The sequence below is a fragment of the Lactuca serriola genome, chromosome 4 (genome assembly GCF_051521515.1).
Source record: "Lactuca serriola cultivar US96UC23 chromosome 4, Lser_US96UC23_V15, whole genome shotgun sequence".
NCBI lineage: Eukaryota > Viridiplantae > Streptophyta > Magnoliopsida > Asterales > Asteraceae > Lactuca > Lactuca serriola.
This window is the reverse complement of record NC_136411.1, coordinates 291,582,992-291,600,264: the sequence shown is the minus strand read 5'-3', so window position 1 is coordinate 291,600,264 and position 17,273 is coordinate 291,582,992. Positions and strand designations below refer to the sequence as shown.

At 36.3% G+C, this 17,273-nt stretch overlaps 2 protein-coding genes across 2 annotated transcripts; one reads left to right on the top strand and one right to left on the bottom strand.

The window, feature by feature from the left end:
* Positions 1 to 1,342: 1,342 nt before the first annotated feature.
* On the bottom strand, positions 1,343 to 11,346 carry LOC145099421 (insulin-degrading enzyme-like 1, peroxisomal). The gene is made up of 14 exons (XM_079036994.1): positions 11,290 to 11,346; positions 10,305 to 10,349; positions 3,841 to 3,897; positions 3,500 to 3,755; positions 3,301 to 3,386; positions 3,122 to 3,208; positions 2,941 to 3,044; positions 2,759 to 2,861; positions 2,580 to 2,675; positions 2,294 to 2,483; positions 2,078 to 2,137; positions 1,890 to 1,996; positions 1,607 to 1,804; positions 1,343 to 1,546 (listed from the first exon to the last, which is right to left on the bottom strand). The coding sequence occupies exons 1-14, from the start codon at positions 11,344 to 11,346 to the stop codon at positions 1,343 to 1,345; spliced, it is 1,650 nt and encodes a 549-aa protein (XP_078893120.1).
* Positions 11,347 to 12,782: 1,436 nt separating this feature from the next.
* Positions 12,783 to 16,147, top strand: LOC145097142 (protein HEAT INTOLERANT 4-like). The gene is made up of 14 exons (XM_079034658.1): positions 12,783 to 13,217; positions 13,603 to 13,641; positions 13,727 to 13,780; positions 13,901 to 13,964; positions 14,070 to 14,113; positions 14,234 to 14,358; positions 14,425 to 14,484; positions 14,576 to 14,634; positions 14,781 to 14,860; positions 14,964 to 15,002; positions 15,229 to 15,291; positions 15,459 to 15,506; positions 15,626 to 15,754; positions 15,913 to 16,147. The coding sequence occupies exons 1-12, from the start codon at positions 13,011 to 13,013 to the stop codon at positions 15,480 to 15,482; spliced, it is 858 nt and encodes a 285-aa protein (XP_078890784.1). The 5' UTR covers positions 12,783 to 13,010; the 3' UTR covers positions 15,483 to 15,506; positions 15,626 to 15,754; positions 15,913 to 16,147.
* The last annotated feature ends 1,126 nt before the right edge of the window (positions 16,148 to 17,273 follow it).

Genomic DNA, 17,273 nt, shown 5'->3' with positions numbered 1-17,273 from the left:
TTTCATCGACTTGCCAAGTTTTCTAACGACTCGTCGCGTTTAAGCCAAACTTCAACGGACTTGTCGAGTTGTTCATCAACTCGTCGAGTTCACGGCCAAATTCATCGGGCTCGCCGAGTTGTTCATCTAACTCGCCGAGTCCTCGCAGACCTCCATCCATGCAGACGCTTTTTAATCCATGGCAAGGCTCCAGATTACGGATCTAAGCCTCTAAGGCATGATTATCACGTAAAGTTGCAAACTTTACGCACATGCAAGGTTCTAAAGGCTCTAAATAACCAATCTATGCTTCCAATGGAGTTTTACACCTTGGGAGAGTCTCATTCTTGCACAAGCTGGAAACTTTATGTACTAAGAATCCCAAAGGAGCTCAGTTCTGAAGTTAAAACTTTAGATCTGAGGTTGCAAAGAAGAGTAGCTTCCAAACACACTATGAAAATCCTAGAAGTTGCCCAATATAATGAATGAGGTTAGGGTAACAATTTATACCTTCCAGAAGATGCTAACCACAGTAGATCTTAGGTCCTTCAAGCTCCTTGCTTCTGAATGCTTGGTCTCCAAGCTCTTTTCTCTCCAAGAATTTCTCCTTCAAGCTTAAAAATGCACAAGATGAGCTCACACACACGATTTGAACTTTAGAGGGACAAGAGGCAGTGAAGGGGAGGCCAGGGGGTGGCCAATGATCCTTTAAATAGGGTGAAATGCCCCGAAATTTAAGGTTTCATCTGCCAGCTCCTACTCGTCGAGTCCCTGTGTGGACTCGGTGAGTAGATCACTAAATTCGCGATCCCACCTCGCTGCTAATCGACGAGTAGGGCAGCCTTAACTCGTCGAGTAGGACTTAAAACTAAAGACATTATTTATTTAATTGCATACCTGAGAATCGGGGCGTTACACGTGATCTTTCCTATCAAATTTGAGGGTACCATCTTGGATTTCTCGCCAAAAGTATACAAATTCTTCTCTTAAGTTCTTGTGCTTCTCAAGCTTCGTCTCAATCAGTGCATTAACATTGTTATGCACCATTATAGTATTAGATATTCAGATCAATAAACAATATTCATATTTTCATACGAAAATTCCAAATTGATAAAGAAAAAACAACTCTTGTGACCTTGAATTCATCATCTGGCATCTCATAGAGTTTAGTCTCAAACATCTTGAGAAATGCTTGAACCCTTGACTCGATATGTTTAGGGCCCTGTTAAATCCAAGAAACAACATTAGTATAAATGAATGTGAATGTAATAATTTGTTATATACTGGATTTTCTCTCTTGGTTTTTTTCGTATCGGAGTTTTCCACATATATTTTTGTGTTCTTATTTCTTCATCATCTTTCATTAGGAAAACAGTTGGAAATCTTTGAGACCCTCTTTAGTATAGCAACATGTAACAACCTTTTTTAAGTTGTCCACCCTATTTGTCAGATGCTGTGATAGGAATAGAGCTTGAGATAAAGGTTTTATCCCCATAAAAAGTACATCTTCAACATGTTGAATCATGAATTCGGCTTCATTTGATTCAATTCCCTGGTTGTTGTATAGCTTTAGATAACAAAAGAAGAAAAAAAAAACATAACTAGTAGTAATGGTATAAAAACCTACTGCATAGCACTCTATGAAGATTCTTGACAAAATTTGAGGATAAAATCTTGAAAGATGTCCAGGTTCAAGAACAGAAAGACCTTCAAGCTCATTAATCCAAGGCCATGATCCATCTTTTACTAGTAATGAGCAGTGATACATGGCCTGCTGATATGGATGTTGAAACTTGTAATTTTCATATTCTTTTATCACCAGTTCCTATAAAAAAGACAAGTAATTACACATACATAAGTAACAATATATAGTCACCGACATAACATAAGTAGCAATGCCTTTTTTTTACCTTGATCACATAGAACCTGTCCACTTTTATTTCAAAAGTTGTAATTTTTGCTATTACAGTTTCGAGTAAGATCTCCAACTTGTGACTATATCCAGTCAAAGTCACTTAAATTGTTAATAAAAACAATTTCACAAGTAAAGAGTAAGTGTCAAGAGATAAGATATTAATAGTGAGAATTTTTTTTACCTGAAAACCATTATCTGTGTGAGAAATGGCATAATACAGACCAACAACTTGAGCATCATAAGCTCAAATGTACAAATAAGAAGAGTATTAATAATGTAATATGTAATACCACAATAGTAAACAAATAAATATGTGTGTGTAAGAGGGAGTTAAATATTATATCAGATAAAAAGCATAAAATCAACCGAAAGTAGATTTAAACTTCTTTTGTGACTAACTGTATTCATTCAAGTAATCCATCAATAACCGAGTAGAAATATCAGTAAGAACAGTTGCTTCAGGGGAATTGCTAGCAAATGGGCAGTAAAAATCCAACTTAACATATGCTTTTGGAGTAGAAAATGTTGTGTCATGCTTATAACACAATCTTGAATATTGTGATTTCCTCAATAAAAGTGGAATGTTCACCTGTTTAGAATTTATAACACCACAACAAAGTTAAATTGGAAGATAATAAGATAATGAGATATGATTAAAAATTATATCACCAATCACAACTCACACCTTTTCTTTCATGTTCTTAATTGACACATCAGTAGGTATGAATACATTAGGACAGGGAAAATGTAGGTCTTCTTTAGGAGTTCTTTTCATCCATTCATGTAATTTATTTACACATGTGATATTATAAATAATTCTGATTACAAAGTCAAACACATGTAAAGAAAAGTCAAAAGTAATACCTGAATGGTGGAGCCAATGATTTTTTCAACAGAAAATGCAGTTCCATACCATGGCTCTGTCAGCTCAGTATGTCCATCAAAGCTTGTTGACTCCCAAAAGATTCTGGAACTAGAAGGGCATAATTGAGAAATCATATAAATTTAGCCAACACTAACAAACTCATTGATAGATGATACGCTACCTGACATTGTTTGGTGTGAGCTCATTTAGTGCAGACTGAATAACTTCAGGGGAAAAAGTGGAAGGTAAAGATGATCCAACTAGCCAATCTTTTGAAGGGTATAACTGCAATGTTGTTCAAAATCAAAATGATTATTCAAATAAGTAATCTAAAGAAAAAATATGATAAAAAGTGCAAATACCTGCATATTTGATGAATATTTCACAACATAATCAATTGTAGGAATCTTGTCTTGATAATGGAAAGTCATCTCACAGATTGCAGAAACCTATATGGATCATATAACAAAATAACATCATTAGATTTTTTTTAAAAGAGTATGAACATGATATGATAATATTTGCTGGTATTTTCAGGTACCTCATCAAAGATCCACTTGCAAACACCAGATTGTTGCAAGAGTGTAATGTATTTGAAAAGGAGCCCAATTATATGTTTAGCATTTCCTGGTGTTTTCATGAAAAATATATTACAAATGATGTCAGTATCTAAATAAACATGAAAGAAATGAACACACACACACACACACACACAGAAAAAGAAGACTAGAAACACTGACCATGTCCAACATCAGTTAATTCAATAACAACTTTAAAGAAAGAGAACTCCACAGTCCAATCTAATTCACCAACAGACAAGCTTGTTGCCCAACCCAATTTCATCAAGACATAGAAGAGGGATCCTTCTCCTTCGTGACCAATTAAGTGTCCTAGATACCTACTTGGCCCTTCCATGTAATGATGAATGCCAGGTGTCTTTGGCCATGTAATTATCAGCTTGTGACCACGTTTTACAGGAAAAAATTTCACAATAACCTGGTAAATAAATGCAAGAAAACAATATGTATCCCAAAATCATACAAATGATACATAAAGCAAAAGAAGCTTTAAGGACTCAGACCTGAAGATGTTTAGGGGTGCATGGTTGACCAGGGAAACTAGAATGGATGCGGTCACGCTAGGTGGAAGCAGACAAGCTAGGGAAGAGAAGAGTCGCACACGGTGGAGCAGCGGTGTAGGGCGCAAACCACATATTCATGATTCTCTCTCCCAAAATTCTGAAACGATAAGTTATTGGATAAACAACGTAGTTTTCTAAATTTTGGGATGAATCGTAGTTGTAAAGGTCAAAGTGAGAAATCTAAAAAACTAGAACTACTGAATCAAATCAAGGTTACCTTCTAACTTCAATTTAAAAAATGAGGAAATTAGGGTTACCTTCTAGCTTCGATTTGAAATTGGAGAAATTAGTGTTACCTTCGACATTGAATCAGTTACATCTGGAGCCAAATCTCCCACAAATATCGATAGATCTGAACCAATGCTTTCTCCATGCTTTTCTCCTATGCTAAAACTCGCTCAGTTTACCCGAAAAGCTTGATCAGTATTTGGCATCATGGTTCCATCGTAGGTCTGGAGGATTTTCTCAGCGGATGAATGAGAAAAAAACTCAATGAATCCATAACGTTCTGATTGGCCAGTCTGTTTGTTTCGTATTAGTTTTATAGATTGAACCTGTAAATTTAATGAATAGAGTTTCACGAATGCCGATTTGCGAGAAGCATGACTGGAGATAAGTTTCCCCCTTATCTACTAAACAGATCGGAGAAGAGGAAGAAGGAAGGAGAAGGGAGAACCGATTGCTAAGATAAAAGATAGAAAGAAGGTAGAAAAGCGGGTTTTGAAAATTTTGGGGATTTCGATTTCCCCCTTATCTACTAAACATGCGTTTCTTTAAAATTATAAAGCAACACTTATAGAGGACGCGCATTTAACATACAGCGCCCTCCATGTTTTTTTTCTTACGACACTAATTTAAGGGTACGCAATAATGCGTGACCTAAATCCTTAAATTTTTTGAATAGATGACACTTTTTTAATGTCAATCTCTTTTGCGTAACATAAATCAACGAGTGTCATGGTTTGTGTGTCATAAAAGGGTCTTTTCTTGTAGTGGCAGGGCATTCCTCGGAGGGACGTTGCACATACGAGGGGACAGATGGCGAGGTTCGGATGGGGCGACGTGGACGTTTTGTAGCCAAGCATGCGAGAACGCGGTGCGTAGGGCTTCTCTGCGCGGGGGGTACACATTGTCACACCCCAAAACCGGAACGACGGAAACGTTCTGGGGCGGAGGATGCCATGCGTAGTATCACAACAATTGTATCATAGAAAGCATAGTAAACACAACCAAACATTGAATACATATATGAATAAGGTTTACATTGTCTTAGTACATAGTTTTGTTCATATCCGAAGTAAAATAGAAAGACGTGACTCTAGCACTCCGACTTCTCCAATCTCCTGAAAGTACCTGTCTACTAATCCCCTGAGAATACAAGAAGTTTTGAAAGAATATCAGCATAAAGCTGGTGAGTTCATAAGCGTTTAGTTTTGGTGAAAAATGTTTCTTTGATCCTTTTGAAAAGTGTTCCTCAAGAAAATTGTGACAACCCGATATTTCGAGACAATGTAATGTAAAACCAATAAAATTTAGGTCAAAATATAACTTTCCTAAAATCTTATTTGGGTTAAATAAAGTAGTAGGAATCGTATCAAGGTTTTCGTACATATAAAGAACCCTAAAATCCGAGTTATAACGAAGAAGTTATGACCAACCGAAGATTCTCGGCAAAACCGGCAACACCGATTAAACGAAAAATGCGAATTTTCAATACAATAGTTTTTATCCTTAAGTATCTAAATGAAAGTTATAGATAACCTCAAACCGTGAGCATACATAAAAAGAACGTCCAAATCTGACTTCGTATGAAGAAGTTATGATTTTTCCAAGGTTCGGGTATAGCAGAAGACAGCTAAAAACTCGAAATAGAGCTCGAGATACTTTTGACCAAAACAACCTAAATGAGAATCAAAGGTCTCAACATTAGTAGCGCAACGGCGAAAAGTCTAACGAAAACGGACATCGGATGAAGAAGTTATGGAATTTTAACGGACTTTTCGTGTCCCGGCCCGTTAAAAATAAATAATTAAAAATAAAGTCAAAATTTGCCAATGAAGTCTAAACGAGAGTTGTAGATCATATTTTTAGCTACGCGTGCATATAAAGAACGTCGAAAACGGAGCTCGTATGCGAAAGTTATGGATTTTACAAGTTCGGGGTCCAAAATTCGAGGTTGTCAGAGACCACGACGTGGCAAGCAGTGCCACGACGTGGCAAATCTCCTGACACCTCCGGGAGGCCCCCAGATGCAACTTGGGATGACGCATGCAGTGACGACCAAGCCCACGACATGGAAAAAGGTTGCCACGATGTGGCACACCCCAAAAATGCCCCTATAAGTAGATTTCAAGGGCTCCGAGTTCCATTGTTTAGTTCCTTTCTTTCTCGCGCTAAAACTCTGCGTTTAAGCCCCCGATACCCTCCCAAAGCCCCGGTTTTCACCTTCAAGTCCCGAAGGAAGGTTTTGTGTTCTCGAAATTCCCGAGATTCCCGAGAATCCCGATATTTTCCCGCGTTTTCAACTCTTCCTGTCGAAGTTCTGCTCGATTCTTCTCTCGACTACTTCAAATCAACCACTTCAATCAAGTGAGTTCATACCCCTAATCAATGTTTTAAATGAGTTTAAATGCTTCAATGGGGGGGGGGGGATACAAGTACAAACAAACACGTTATTAAATCATTGATATGTATTTTATAACTGTGTTTGTCATTTAACAGATTTCACATGCTACAAAATGTGATGCATGAAATGGTTTTACATCCTAACAGCACATTGTTACCAAATGTTTTACCTCTGAAATGTTTATTAAAATGACATCAAGTCATTGTTAATTATTCTTCAAAACCCATAAGATGTCTTACAAAAACCATTTTTCATTCTTGAACTAAACTATGCATATACACTTATATTCTTATATATGTATTGATGTTATAGTTTGCATCTTTCCTTTAGTTTCCCATACCCTTGAGTAGTAAGAGTGGGTAAACTTACATGTTCAACTAGTTATATTACAGTAGATTATCATAGGGATAATTTGAAGATATCAAACATTACTTCTATTACAAGGAGTCACACAAGAGTCAGTTCATTCATGAGTCTATACTAGTACATTACCTGATACATGAGTACTTACAAATGTTTACCTGATACATGAATATGTTTACATATACTTACATGATACATGAACACGTTTACATGAACGCATTACATAAGTACCTTTACGTAGATACACTTAACTGTGTACATTAACATGAATACTTGTATCTCGAATTGCGAGGATGATTTATTAGTACCTTCTGTGTAAATCTTCTTGCCTATTCCACAGTACCTCGGAATATCTAAGACAGGACCCTATCCCATAGTACCTCGGGATACCTAGATGGGCCTCTATCCCACAGTACCTCGGGATATACGTACGAGACTAACCATTCTGGAACTCATCTGTTAGCAACAGTGGGTAATGAACATCTACGGATGCCTACGGTTATTACTTATACTAGGAGTACCTTTACAGGGACTAACCATTCCTTCCACCTGCTGCTGCTACAGAGGAAAAATTGGACAATCTTCGGATGTTCATTAGGTTATATGTAATATGTTAGCCCTAGTACCTCGGGTCAACATTTACATTCGTCTTGTTAGCACCAGTACCTCCGGCTAACACTTACATGATTATATTTTCCTGTTTACTTTATTTTGTGATACATTCACATAAGCGATGAGTTAGACTAAGCACTTTTAGTACTAGTCAATAGAAAGGAAAAACTATCATTTTACATAGTCATAACAAAACATTCGGGTCTTGGTAGAAGACTACACTTCATACTTACAAAACATTCGGGTCTTGGTAGAAGACTACACTTCATACGTACAGAACATTCGGGTCTTGGTAGAATACTACATTTCATACTTATAGAAAATAAGGGTTTTTCTAGGGATTTCATACTTAACACAACATTTTCATTTAAAGGTTTACATGGCTTTCATAACAGCTTTTCACAAACAAGGCAATGACACTTATATACTTATGAACTCACCAGCTTTAAAGCTGATACTCGCTTTCAAAATTACTTGTATCCTCAGGTCATCTTAGACAGGTACCGATGCAAGGAGAAAGGAAGATGGAGCTTGTTCAAGACTTATCTTTCATTTTGATTTATGCTTTAGTGTTTATCAAAATTTGACAGAATACAATTGTATAATAATTATTTTATTAATGCAATGGATGATGTTGTTGCTTGTTTACTACTTTACATTGTTGTTGATATTATACATGACGTCCTCCGCCCCAGAACGTTTCCGCCGTTCTCGGTTTTGGGGTGTGACAAAAATCCTATATTTTCTTATAAAGAGCGTGTTTGAAAACCCATTCCTTCCATGACTTCCCGATTCATACAAGGTATGTACAATCCAAGGAGTCATGGAATGAATATGAATACCCATTAGTTACATGTAAAAACAAATACGTTAATGAAAAGCCGAGTTATCCTGGGAAAATCCTATATTTTCCCTAAAAACAGGTTATCCGTCCTAGAGGTAGAGATGCAAGTTTAGAAATCCCTGATTACTATTAGTATATTTATGAAAATAGTTTTATTACTCAAAATAAAACAATGAAGAGTAGAGTCCATAAACCAAAATTACTTTATACTTATTTGCGAGTCGTATAACCATACTTGATATATCCGAGAGACCTTTATAACGTTCTTCAGGCATTAAGCTAAATGACATTTGTTCACCCCATGCATGCCTGCCTAACTGTAGCTAGCAGTTCAGGTGTGGGATTGTCAGTCCCGAATAGATATATTCACAAATCTCACGCTCTCCCTCTAGGAGACTCTGGTTATACTAGAAGGATTTATCCCTGTGCACCTAAGGGTACAGTATTGAAGTAGCGCCTCACAATTCGGTATAATCTAGTTCACTAGCGAGAAAACAGTATAAAACAGTAATTATTCTTGAATAATTGTACTTTATACTCCTGAGAAAATATATAACATAAACTAAATCTGCCATAGTTTATACATATTCGTTTATGAAGTCTGATTTGGTAGAGACTGCCTAGGGTGTTATCCCAAACTATACCCATTATAGTTTATTAGAGTTGATATAGAAAATGCTTTATAAAAACCTTTCTGCTAAAGTTAGATTTCCAAATCATATTACAAAAAGGGATAAAATATCTGAATATGTTATTAAACATGGAAATCATTAACTGTATTAATAAGTTTAAAACTTAATAAAATACTTTGATTTTGGCTTGTATCCCCCCCCCCCCTCTGAAAACATTAAAAAAACACGGAAAAATGTAGGGGTATGAACTCACCGTTTGACGTGTGATTCGAATGTAAGATTGTTAGGGATGTTGAGTGTCAATTGCAACCTCGAGCACAAACGGACCCTATTTAACATATAACGATGTATGGACATAATTAGTGTATAATACAACTAATCATGATAAGCGACACCCTACGGGACCAGGAAATACTTGGGACATGTGTTACAATCACATATGATTGTATGAAGGGAATGTAAGGCTACACAAAAGAGTGTGTGGTCGGAGTGTGCTGTCGCACACAAGGAGTGTGCTGCCGTACACAGGTGTGTGCGGTCGTACACCCCACACAAAGATGTCCAAAATGCCAAATCTAGGGTGTAGCCAGGCTAGTTTCATGTCTAACTCGAATATGGAAGTCCAACTCTCACTTTGGAGGGTCTTTTAGGAGTGTGTGGCCCACCTTATGAAGGTGTGCGGCCGCACTCCTTCAAAGAATGAAGAACATGATGATTCAAGGCTTAGATCAATAGGTCCTTCATGTATGATGAGCTAGGTGATGGAAAACTTAGGTTTTTGAGGCCTTGGGAGGGTTTGCGGTTGAAGACTCTTGAGAGAAAAGGAGTAGTGTGTTGCCAAGGAATGAAAGGAATGAAGGGGAGGGGTCTACCCTTTATATAGGACGGGTGTGTGGCCATGAGGGGTGTGTACGGTTGAGGATAGGGGAAATGAAGTGAAAATGAGCCTTATCTATATATAGATAATGGGTGTGCGGCCACACACTCGTGTGTGCGGCCATACACTCGGGTGTGCAGCCACACACTCGTGTGTGCGGCCATACACTCAGGTGTGCGGCCATACACTCGGGTGTGCGGCCACACACTCGAGTGTGCGGCCACACACTCCTTTTGATGGAGTGTATGGCCTATTTGCAACCCTAAATCTTAAACCAACCCATCCCTAATTCAAACTTTGGTTGTACAAGGCTTTAGATCATCCAAACAAGCTCAAAACAATGCTAAAAGATAGCTGAAACGAGTTTAGCATTGATAGAATTGGCTAAGTGTACAAGATAAAAGTTTCGGGTTGTCACACACGCGTACTCTCGCATCAGCCACGTTCGACTTCTAAATTCCGTAACTTTTGAATAGGAGCTTTGTTTTCGACGTTCTTTATATCCACACGTATGTGGAGACGTACTCTACAACTTTCGTTTAGACTTCTTCGGCTAATTTTGACTTAATTTTTAAAGTTATATTTTTAACAGGCTTGGACAGGTAAAGTCCGTTAAAAATTCATAACTTTGTCATCTAATGTCTGTTTTCGTCCGTCTTTTTATCGTTGAGCTCCTATTAACGAGATCTTCGATTTTTGTTTAGGTTGGTCGGCTAAAAATGAGTCAATGTAATATTTGAATTCCAGGCTGCATACCACTATGCCAAATCTTACAAAATCATAACTTCCTCATACAAAGCCAGATTTTGACATTCTTTTTATGCACCCTCTCGGTTTAACGTATACTACAAGTTTTGTTTAGATCACTAAGGTTAAAATGTACTTTATCGTAAAGTCACTTTTTACGTTACACAACGTCGTGTTGGTTTTGTCGTGAAACTTCGACAGGTCATAACTTTTTCGTTATAAGTTGGATTTTGGCGTTTTTTATATCTCCAGAATCCTTGTCACGGCCACTATAACTTTCTTCAAAGATATTGGGTCAAATCTTCATTTTATTTTTGATGCTTATTTTTATTATTTATTTATTATATTGTTATAAGTACATATAATGCACATAAATCACATAATACTCAAATAATTCTTCTTTATTACTTCAAAATAGGTTACAATGGTTGACCCTAACTATTACATTATCATACTAATGCTTAGCCAGGAACACAGGTGTTACAAATAACATTCTTTGGCCTAAACCTACTAAAATCAGATGGCCCAACCAACACTAATATTCCAAGCCCAAAACCTTGACCCAAACTGAAGGTCCAATAATGAAAAGTCAACAGACTGAGTACGTTGAGCGTACCCATGTGGTACGCAGCGCGTACCGCATAGAAGGCTTGTACGTTGCGCGTACTGGTGTGTACGCCCAACGTACACAACCACTTCGGCCAACTGCTATATTAAGCTCGTATCCATTAAGACTTTGCTTCATGATGTAGATATGACCTCATTAAGCTATAATACCATGTAAAGTTGCTAATTTTACGTCCATGTATGATTATAAGAAGCTCTAAAGCTCAAAAATGAATTAATGGAGAGCTTAATGAATGCATGAAGCCCCAAACTCCATAAAGTTGACACCTTTATGCCAAAGGAGCCCATGAATGCCTTAGATCTAAAGAAATAAGCTTTTGGGACGTCCAAAATCCCCACATCCAACCCAACTATAGCTAAAAGCATAACTAACTAACCCAAAAGAGATCTAAGCATCTATCAACCAAGAAAAGAACTTGATACCTCAAAAGCTTGGCAAATAGAGAGTTGATTCTGGATCCAAGTCCTCCTCTTCAGGTTAAGAAACCTCTAGCTTCTTCCACTCCTTCAAAATGCACACAAAAGTACACTAAAAGCTTTCAAAGGTTCACACACTCAACAATGGAGGCAAGGCTCGATTTTAGGGTTTCTGGACAATAAAGGGTGATAGGGAGGCTACCATATGGGGACTTACTGACAATATATAGGGCTTGAACCCTAAAAATTAGGGTTTTGGGTTTGGCCACGTACGTTTTGCGTACATGTGCGTGGCTCCGCGATCCTAGTGATCCTTCTATGCCCCGCATACACCAGGCTTATGCCCAGCGTACGGTCACAGCAAGGCCCAATTTCCCTAAGCCCACACCACTCGCATAATTAGACAAATAAATAATGATTAAATAATTAATTAATACCTTGAAACCATCGGGCGTTATAGTTTGAAATATTATTTACATATAGTCATTATAAATATATCAACCGTGGTTTCCACGGGTTATAACCTTGTAATATATATAATCATAGGCAAGAAAAAATGCTACAAACAAAGCTTAAGAACCAAGAAACAAAGGCCACAAAATCAGGGGTGGATTTACATTGTGTTTCAGATGGTACTAATAACCCCTCAAAATTTACCGTAAAGTGCAAAAATTTATGTAAATTCGTCAAAATCCGTCACAAATCCATTGGAAATTCGTCAAATTAATTCCTAATAAATGTAAATTCAAAGTAAATATGTTTGTGTAACCTTTTTACTGATGATTTTGTGACATAAATTACGGTCAAAAATGAGTTTTTATAGTAGTGCATCCTTAAAAGAATTATACACCCCCTTATTTATATTTTTATTTTTGCGTTCGAACAAAATGCAATCAAACTTACGAACTAAGAATCAAAGACAAGAACATATGAGGATTATTGATGGTAAGAAACTATTGGGGGTTAGCATGAGAGACTAAATATGTTAATTTAGTTTGAAATAGGTACCAAATGTTCAATAAAGTAGATAGTTGGACAAAAGATGTTATGAACACCTAACATCAAGGACCAAACATGTAATTTAGTCAGTAACCAATAAATGGCTTGAACGGATGACGGATCATAACTGTGCATGCCCCGTCTACTTCAATTTTGTAGAGAAACCCTTAGCGTGCTGTTCACGCCCAAATCATAATCTTCGCAACAATGCATAACAAGATTGGTGATTTGGTTCCCCTACTAATTAAAACCTATAAATATCTTGAGACGGATCAAATCTGTGTCTCTCACTATCTGTTCAATTCTGCAGCAATCCCTTAGCGTGTGATTGACGCCCAGTTTTCGAATCCCCACAATCCAATCCATATGAAGAAGGGAACTAAGAGAAAGGCTGCTCAAGCAACCCGTAAGGATGAAACAGCTTCTACTTCAACAGAACCTGTCACCACCATTGAAGAACAGCATCAGCAACAGAATAAGGAACCCACCAAAATTGGTCGACCAACAAAACGTTCAAGGGTTTTGAAGCCTCCTGAATCAGAGCCTGAGTTCTTCGACGAACAACGTGAACTGGTAAAATAACTGTCTTGCTGATTGTGTTTTGATGGAAAGTATTGCACAGCAAACACTTCTTCTTCGTGCATATCATAAATAAACAAAAGTGCGAATGATTATTGAAAATATGTGTATATTTTGGTGCTGTAACGTCAACATTTGTGTTATGTTATGCACCTATGCTCTACAGATTCGGTTTTGAAGTAAAAAGTTAAGACCTTTAAAAATTAAAATCGATATGTACTCTGTTACAGATGCCTCTAATGTGCATTGGCCTTTTCAAGGGTTAATTTAGTTTTCAAAAAGGTTTTTAGAATAAACTCATATCAAGATTGAATATGTCAAAACTTGATGTTTGTATCTAATTTTAGCTTCAATGTATTGTTACTTATTGTTTTTGCAGGAGGATTTATGGAAGCAGGTTTTCCCTGTTGGAACAGAGGTATATTTATGTTAAATCTCATTAATTTCTTTACATTGTGATTGTGTTAACAGGATACTCATTTGATTTTACATTTTCTTGACAGTGGGAGCTGCTTGACTTGCTTTCTGAATACAAGTGGAATTTCTCAAATCTTGAAGTGAGTTACATTGTTAATATGTTATTCTTGTTTCCCAAAGTTTTATTGCATTGAGAAAAATATAAATGGTTAGAAATATAACCAACCAAGCTTTAAATCGCTTTTCCAATTATACAACAGGATGCATTTGAAGAGGGTGGGGTATTACATGGGAAAAAAGTCTATCTCTTCAGTTGTACAGAGTGTAAGTAGTGAATAAAAACTAAATTTTTTTAATACTCATTGTTTCATACATAAAGCCTAGAACTTTGACTCAATATTGTAACCCTTTCTTTTTTGTCTTTTGCAGTAGGTGGTAAATCAGGAGTAATCTTAATACCTACAGTGGTTGCTGTAAGTGGAACAATTTCTTTATTCTTCTAATAGTCATTGTTAAGAGCATTTTTTCAATTGCATTGTTGATTGTTATTAGTTTTATTTATTATATTTACCTTTTTCAAATATTGAGCACAGGTTGTATCTCCATTTCCACCTTCTGATAAGATTGGAGTTAATTCTGTACAAAGAGAGAAAGAAGCAATTCTTGACATGAAACGGATGAAAATGGATTGGGTTCCATATATTCCATTAGGAAAACGGTAATTATCAAGTCTTCAATTCCATTTTTGTTGGTGTTTACATTTCCATGAATCTCATTCTTACAGAGGTTCTTCAGTTGAAAGACTTAAATCTCAAATCTTCATTCTAAGCTGTGTCCAAAGAAGGTATTCTTTGTTAAATCACAATTCTATTTTGCATTTTTTTTCTTTTTTTTTTAAATAGTTCTTGAATTCTCACTATCTGATTTTGAATCAGGGCTGGATTAAAACAACTGGATGAATATCGTGTCAAGGATTTTGAATATTGCTTACCATGTAAGTACATAATATGTGGATTCATTGGAATTAATTAACAAAAGAATCATAATCTTTATTGAATATAATACACTGTTATTTATTTAAAAGAGTTAAAACTTTTCATTGTGTTTACATATAATAATAAGTTGTTTTTGTTGTTACAGACTTTTATCATCCTTTTAAGGATGATGAGACAGAACAAAGTACTATTGTGAACTTCATGTATCCCACAGAACCAAAGCCTGTAAGTTGACTTTTTTAGCATTTGTCATATGATATATCATGATCCATCCATACAACTTTGACTTTTGTTGTCACTAATTTGCTTTAATTTTGACTTTCTATAGGTTGTCTGTGAGTTTGACTGGGAGCTGGATGAACTTGAGGTGAGCTATATTTCTTTCCTTTTCTAATTTTTATATCTTTCTTAACTTTTTCATATATGTTTCTAAAGAGTCTAGACCAGATAGAAATACATATAGTTTTTGACAATTGTTTCTATTTTTGTAAAATCAATGTTGTTTTGTAGAATCATGTGAATGCTAATTGTTAAATAGTAAAAGCATCTTACTTTTTTTGCCATTCATTAAAACTCTTGTAACTTTTTTTTAGGAATTCACTGATGACCTCATTAAAGCAGAGGAATTGTCTGAAGATCAGAAGTATGCCTTTAAGGTAAATGTCAAACTTTGACCTCATTTATTTTTTCCTTCTATTATCCCTAGTAGGCCATCATTTTCTCAAATGTTTTTAATGGAAAAAAGAAGCAGAGCCTATAGTATAGTTTGTTCAATTGTCTTTATTGGAAGTATTTACTAAATAAAATATTTCTTTTTATATAGGAATTTGTCAAGGAAAAGGTTTGAGAAGGAAAGAGAGCTAATCGCGAGGTAACATTGTGAAATCAATTGTTTACTATATATATTTATATTTAGTATATATATATATATATATACTTGAGCTTTTATTGTGGTTTTTATATTAATATTATTATTATGACATTTATTAGGCAAGGGAAAAGCGGAAGAATGCAAGAGAGTCGATGAGTGAAGAGCAAAAGGCTGCATTTGAAAGCATCAAATTTTATAAATTCTACCCTGTTAACACACCCAGCACCCCAGATTCCGAGTGTTTAAAGGTTCAATATTTTTTTTTCCTTTTATACAAAAGAATACACTTTTTGACCTTTGATGCAAAATGACCTATTTGCCCTTGATTTAGATGATCAACAGCTTATGTTTATCATCACCGTTTAGTGATATTTGTTAACCATGTGTGTTTTTCTTGCACTTTCAGAGTCCATTCATAAATAGGTATTACGGAAAGGCACATCAAGTACTTTGACTGAATTACCCTCAAGGCTGATGAGAAAGATGCAAGCTGGTTTTCTTTGGAAGACATTAAGAGATTTTTGTAGCGCTATATATTTGTTTATAGTTTTAGGAACTTTAACATATCTGATGAAGTAACAATATTACAACTTTTATTTTGAAAACTTTATCTACTTATAGCAAGATAATCCATCTACAAATAGGGGTGTAAAAAATGCTCGACTAACCCGAACCCGAATAAGACTAATAGTATGCGGTTTAGTAGGGTATGAATGATGAAATCGGGTCGACCCGATTAACCCGTATCTTAAGAGGGTGGGGTTTCAGGTAGGATGTGATTTGTTTATTCGGGTTTGGGTCAACCCAATTAACACGTTTTAGCCATCAACTTTAAAAGATTTTCATATTATGCGTGTATGTTGTACTACTACCCTTGCAGCTTGTGATAAGCCCAACTAATCCTAAAGTGCTTTTAGTTGATTTGCTTTAGTAGAGTTATTCTGCTATCTTTTTGGCTGTAGGGGTAGTTTGGTCTTTTTGGTATTACGGTTGTTATTGGCTGTTATGTTAGTGGGAACAACACCTGATTATGTTGGCTGTTATTCCCTTTTGTCCTTTTCTTTAGTAGCAGTATATAGTATATATAGTAGTTAGTAGTATGAGGAGGTAGCTAAGAATTAATTTGTAAGAGAACATTGTTCTTCTTTTGGAGAGTCAATTCCTCTCGAATGAATGGGAATTCTATCCTAATTTTCTGGTATTATTGAGTGTTTTGTTGCTGTGAATCTATTAGAATGCTTGGGGTATACGATAGATTCAACAAGGATCTATCAATTGGTATCAGAGCTCATGGTCCAATGGGAGTAGCTTCAAAGGAAAGTGTTACTATCAAAAAGGTGGAAGAACAGGTGGGGAAAATGTAGATCCAACTCCACTCTCGAGGTAGTGACATTCAGGAGATGAATCTGAGATTGGATACCTTTCAGCAAAGGCATGAGGTTATGAGGAAAAAACAAGAGGAACTGAGAATAACCATGGCTAAAGTGCTTGAGAGATTAGAAGGAATTGCTGGAGTAGGAAGGGGAAGTTTAGAGGAAGGAAGGGAGGCTGAGAAGGCTAAATGGAGTCAAATTTATTGCTCTACTTTGAAAGAGAAGAAGAAAGAGATCCATGAGGGGAAAGTAGAAGTGTCATCGGAAGTTTCTGAGTCAGGATTGGAATCCGAGCCACCGTCGCAGTTTCCACCAGCAACGCTGCCGCCGAAACAACCAACCCCGCTGTCGTCTCCACCATCTCTAGGGTATGAGAGCAGAAAAGAGAATGAGA

Coding starts and splice junctions, on each gene's coding strand:
- LOC145099421 (XM_079036994.1), bottom strand. CDS start 11,346: ATGAAGCAAAGTCTTAATGGATACGAGCTTAATATAGCAGTTGGCCGA. Junction 2,862..2,940: donor CTCACACCAAACAATGTCAG/GTAGCGTATCAT, acceptor TTCTAGTTCCAG/AATCTTTTGGGAGTCAACAA. Junction 2,484..2,579: donor TTAAGAACATGAAAGAAAAG/GTGTGAGTTGTG, acceptor AATTCTAAACAG/GTGAACATTCCACTTTTATT.
- LOC145097142 (XM_079034658.1), top strand. CDS start 13,011: ATGAAGAAGGGAACTAAGAGAAAGGCTGCTCAAGCAACCCGTAAGGAT. Junction 14,635..14,780: donor TTTTGAATATTGCTTACCAT/GTAAGTACATAA, acceptor TTGTTGTTACAG/ACTTTTATCATCCTTTTAAG. Junction 15,003..15,228: donor GGGAGCTGGATGAACTTGAG/GTGAGCTATATT, acceptor ACTTTTTTTTAG/GAATTCACTGATGACCTCAT.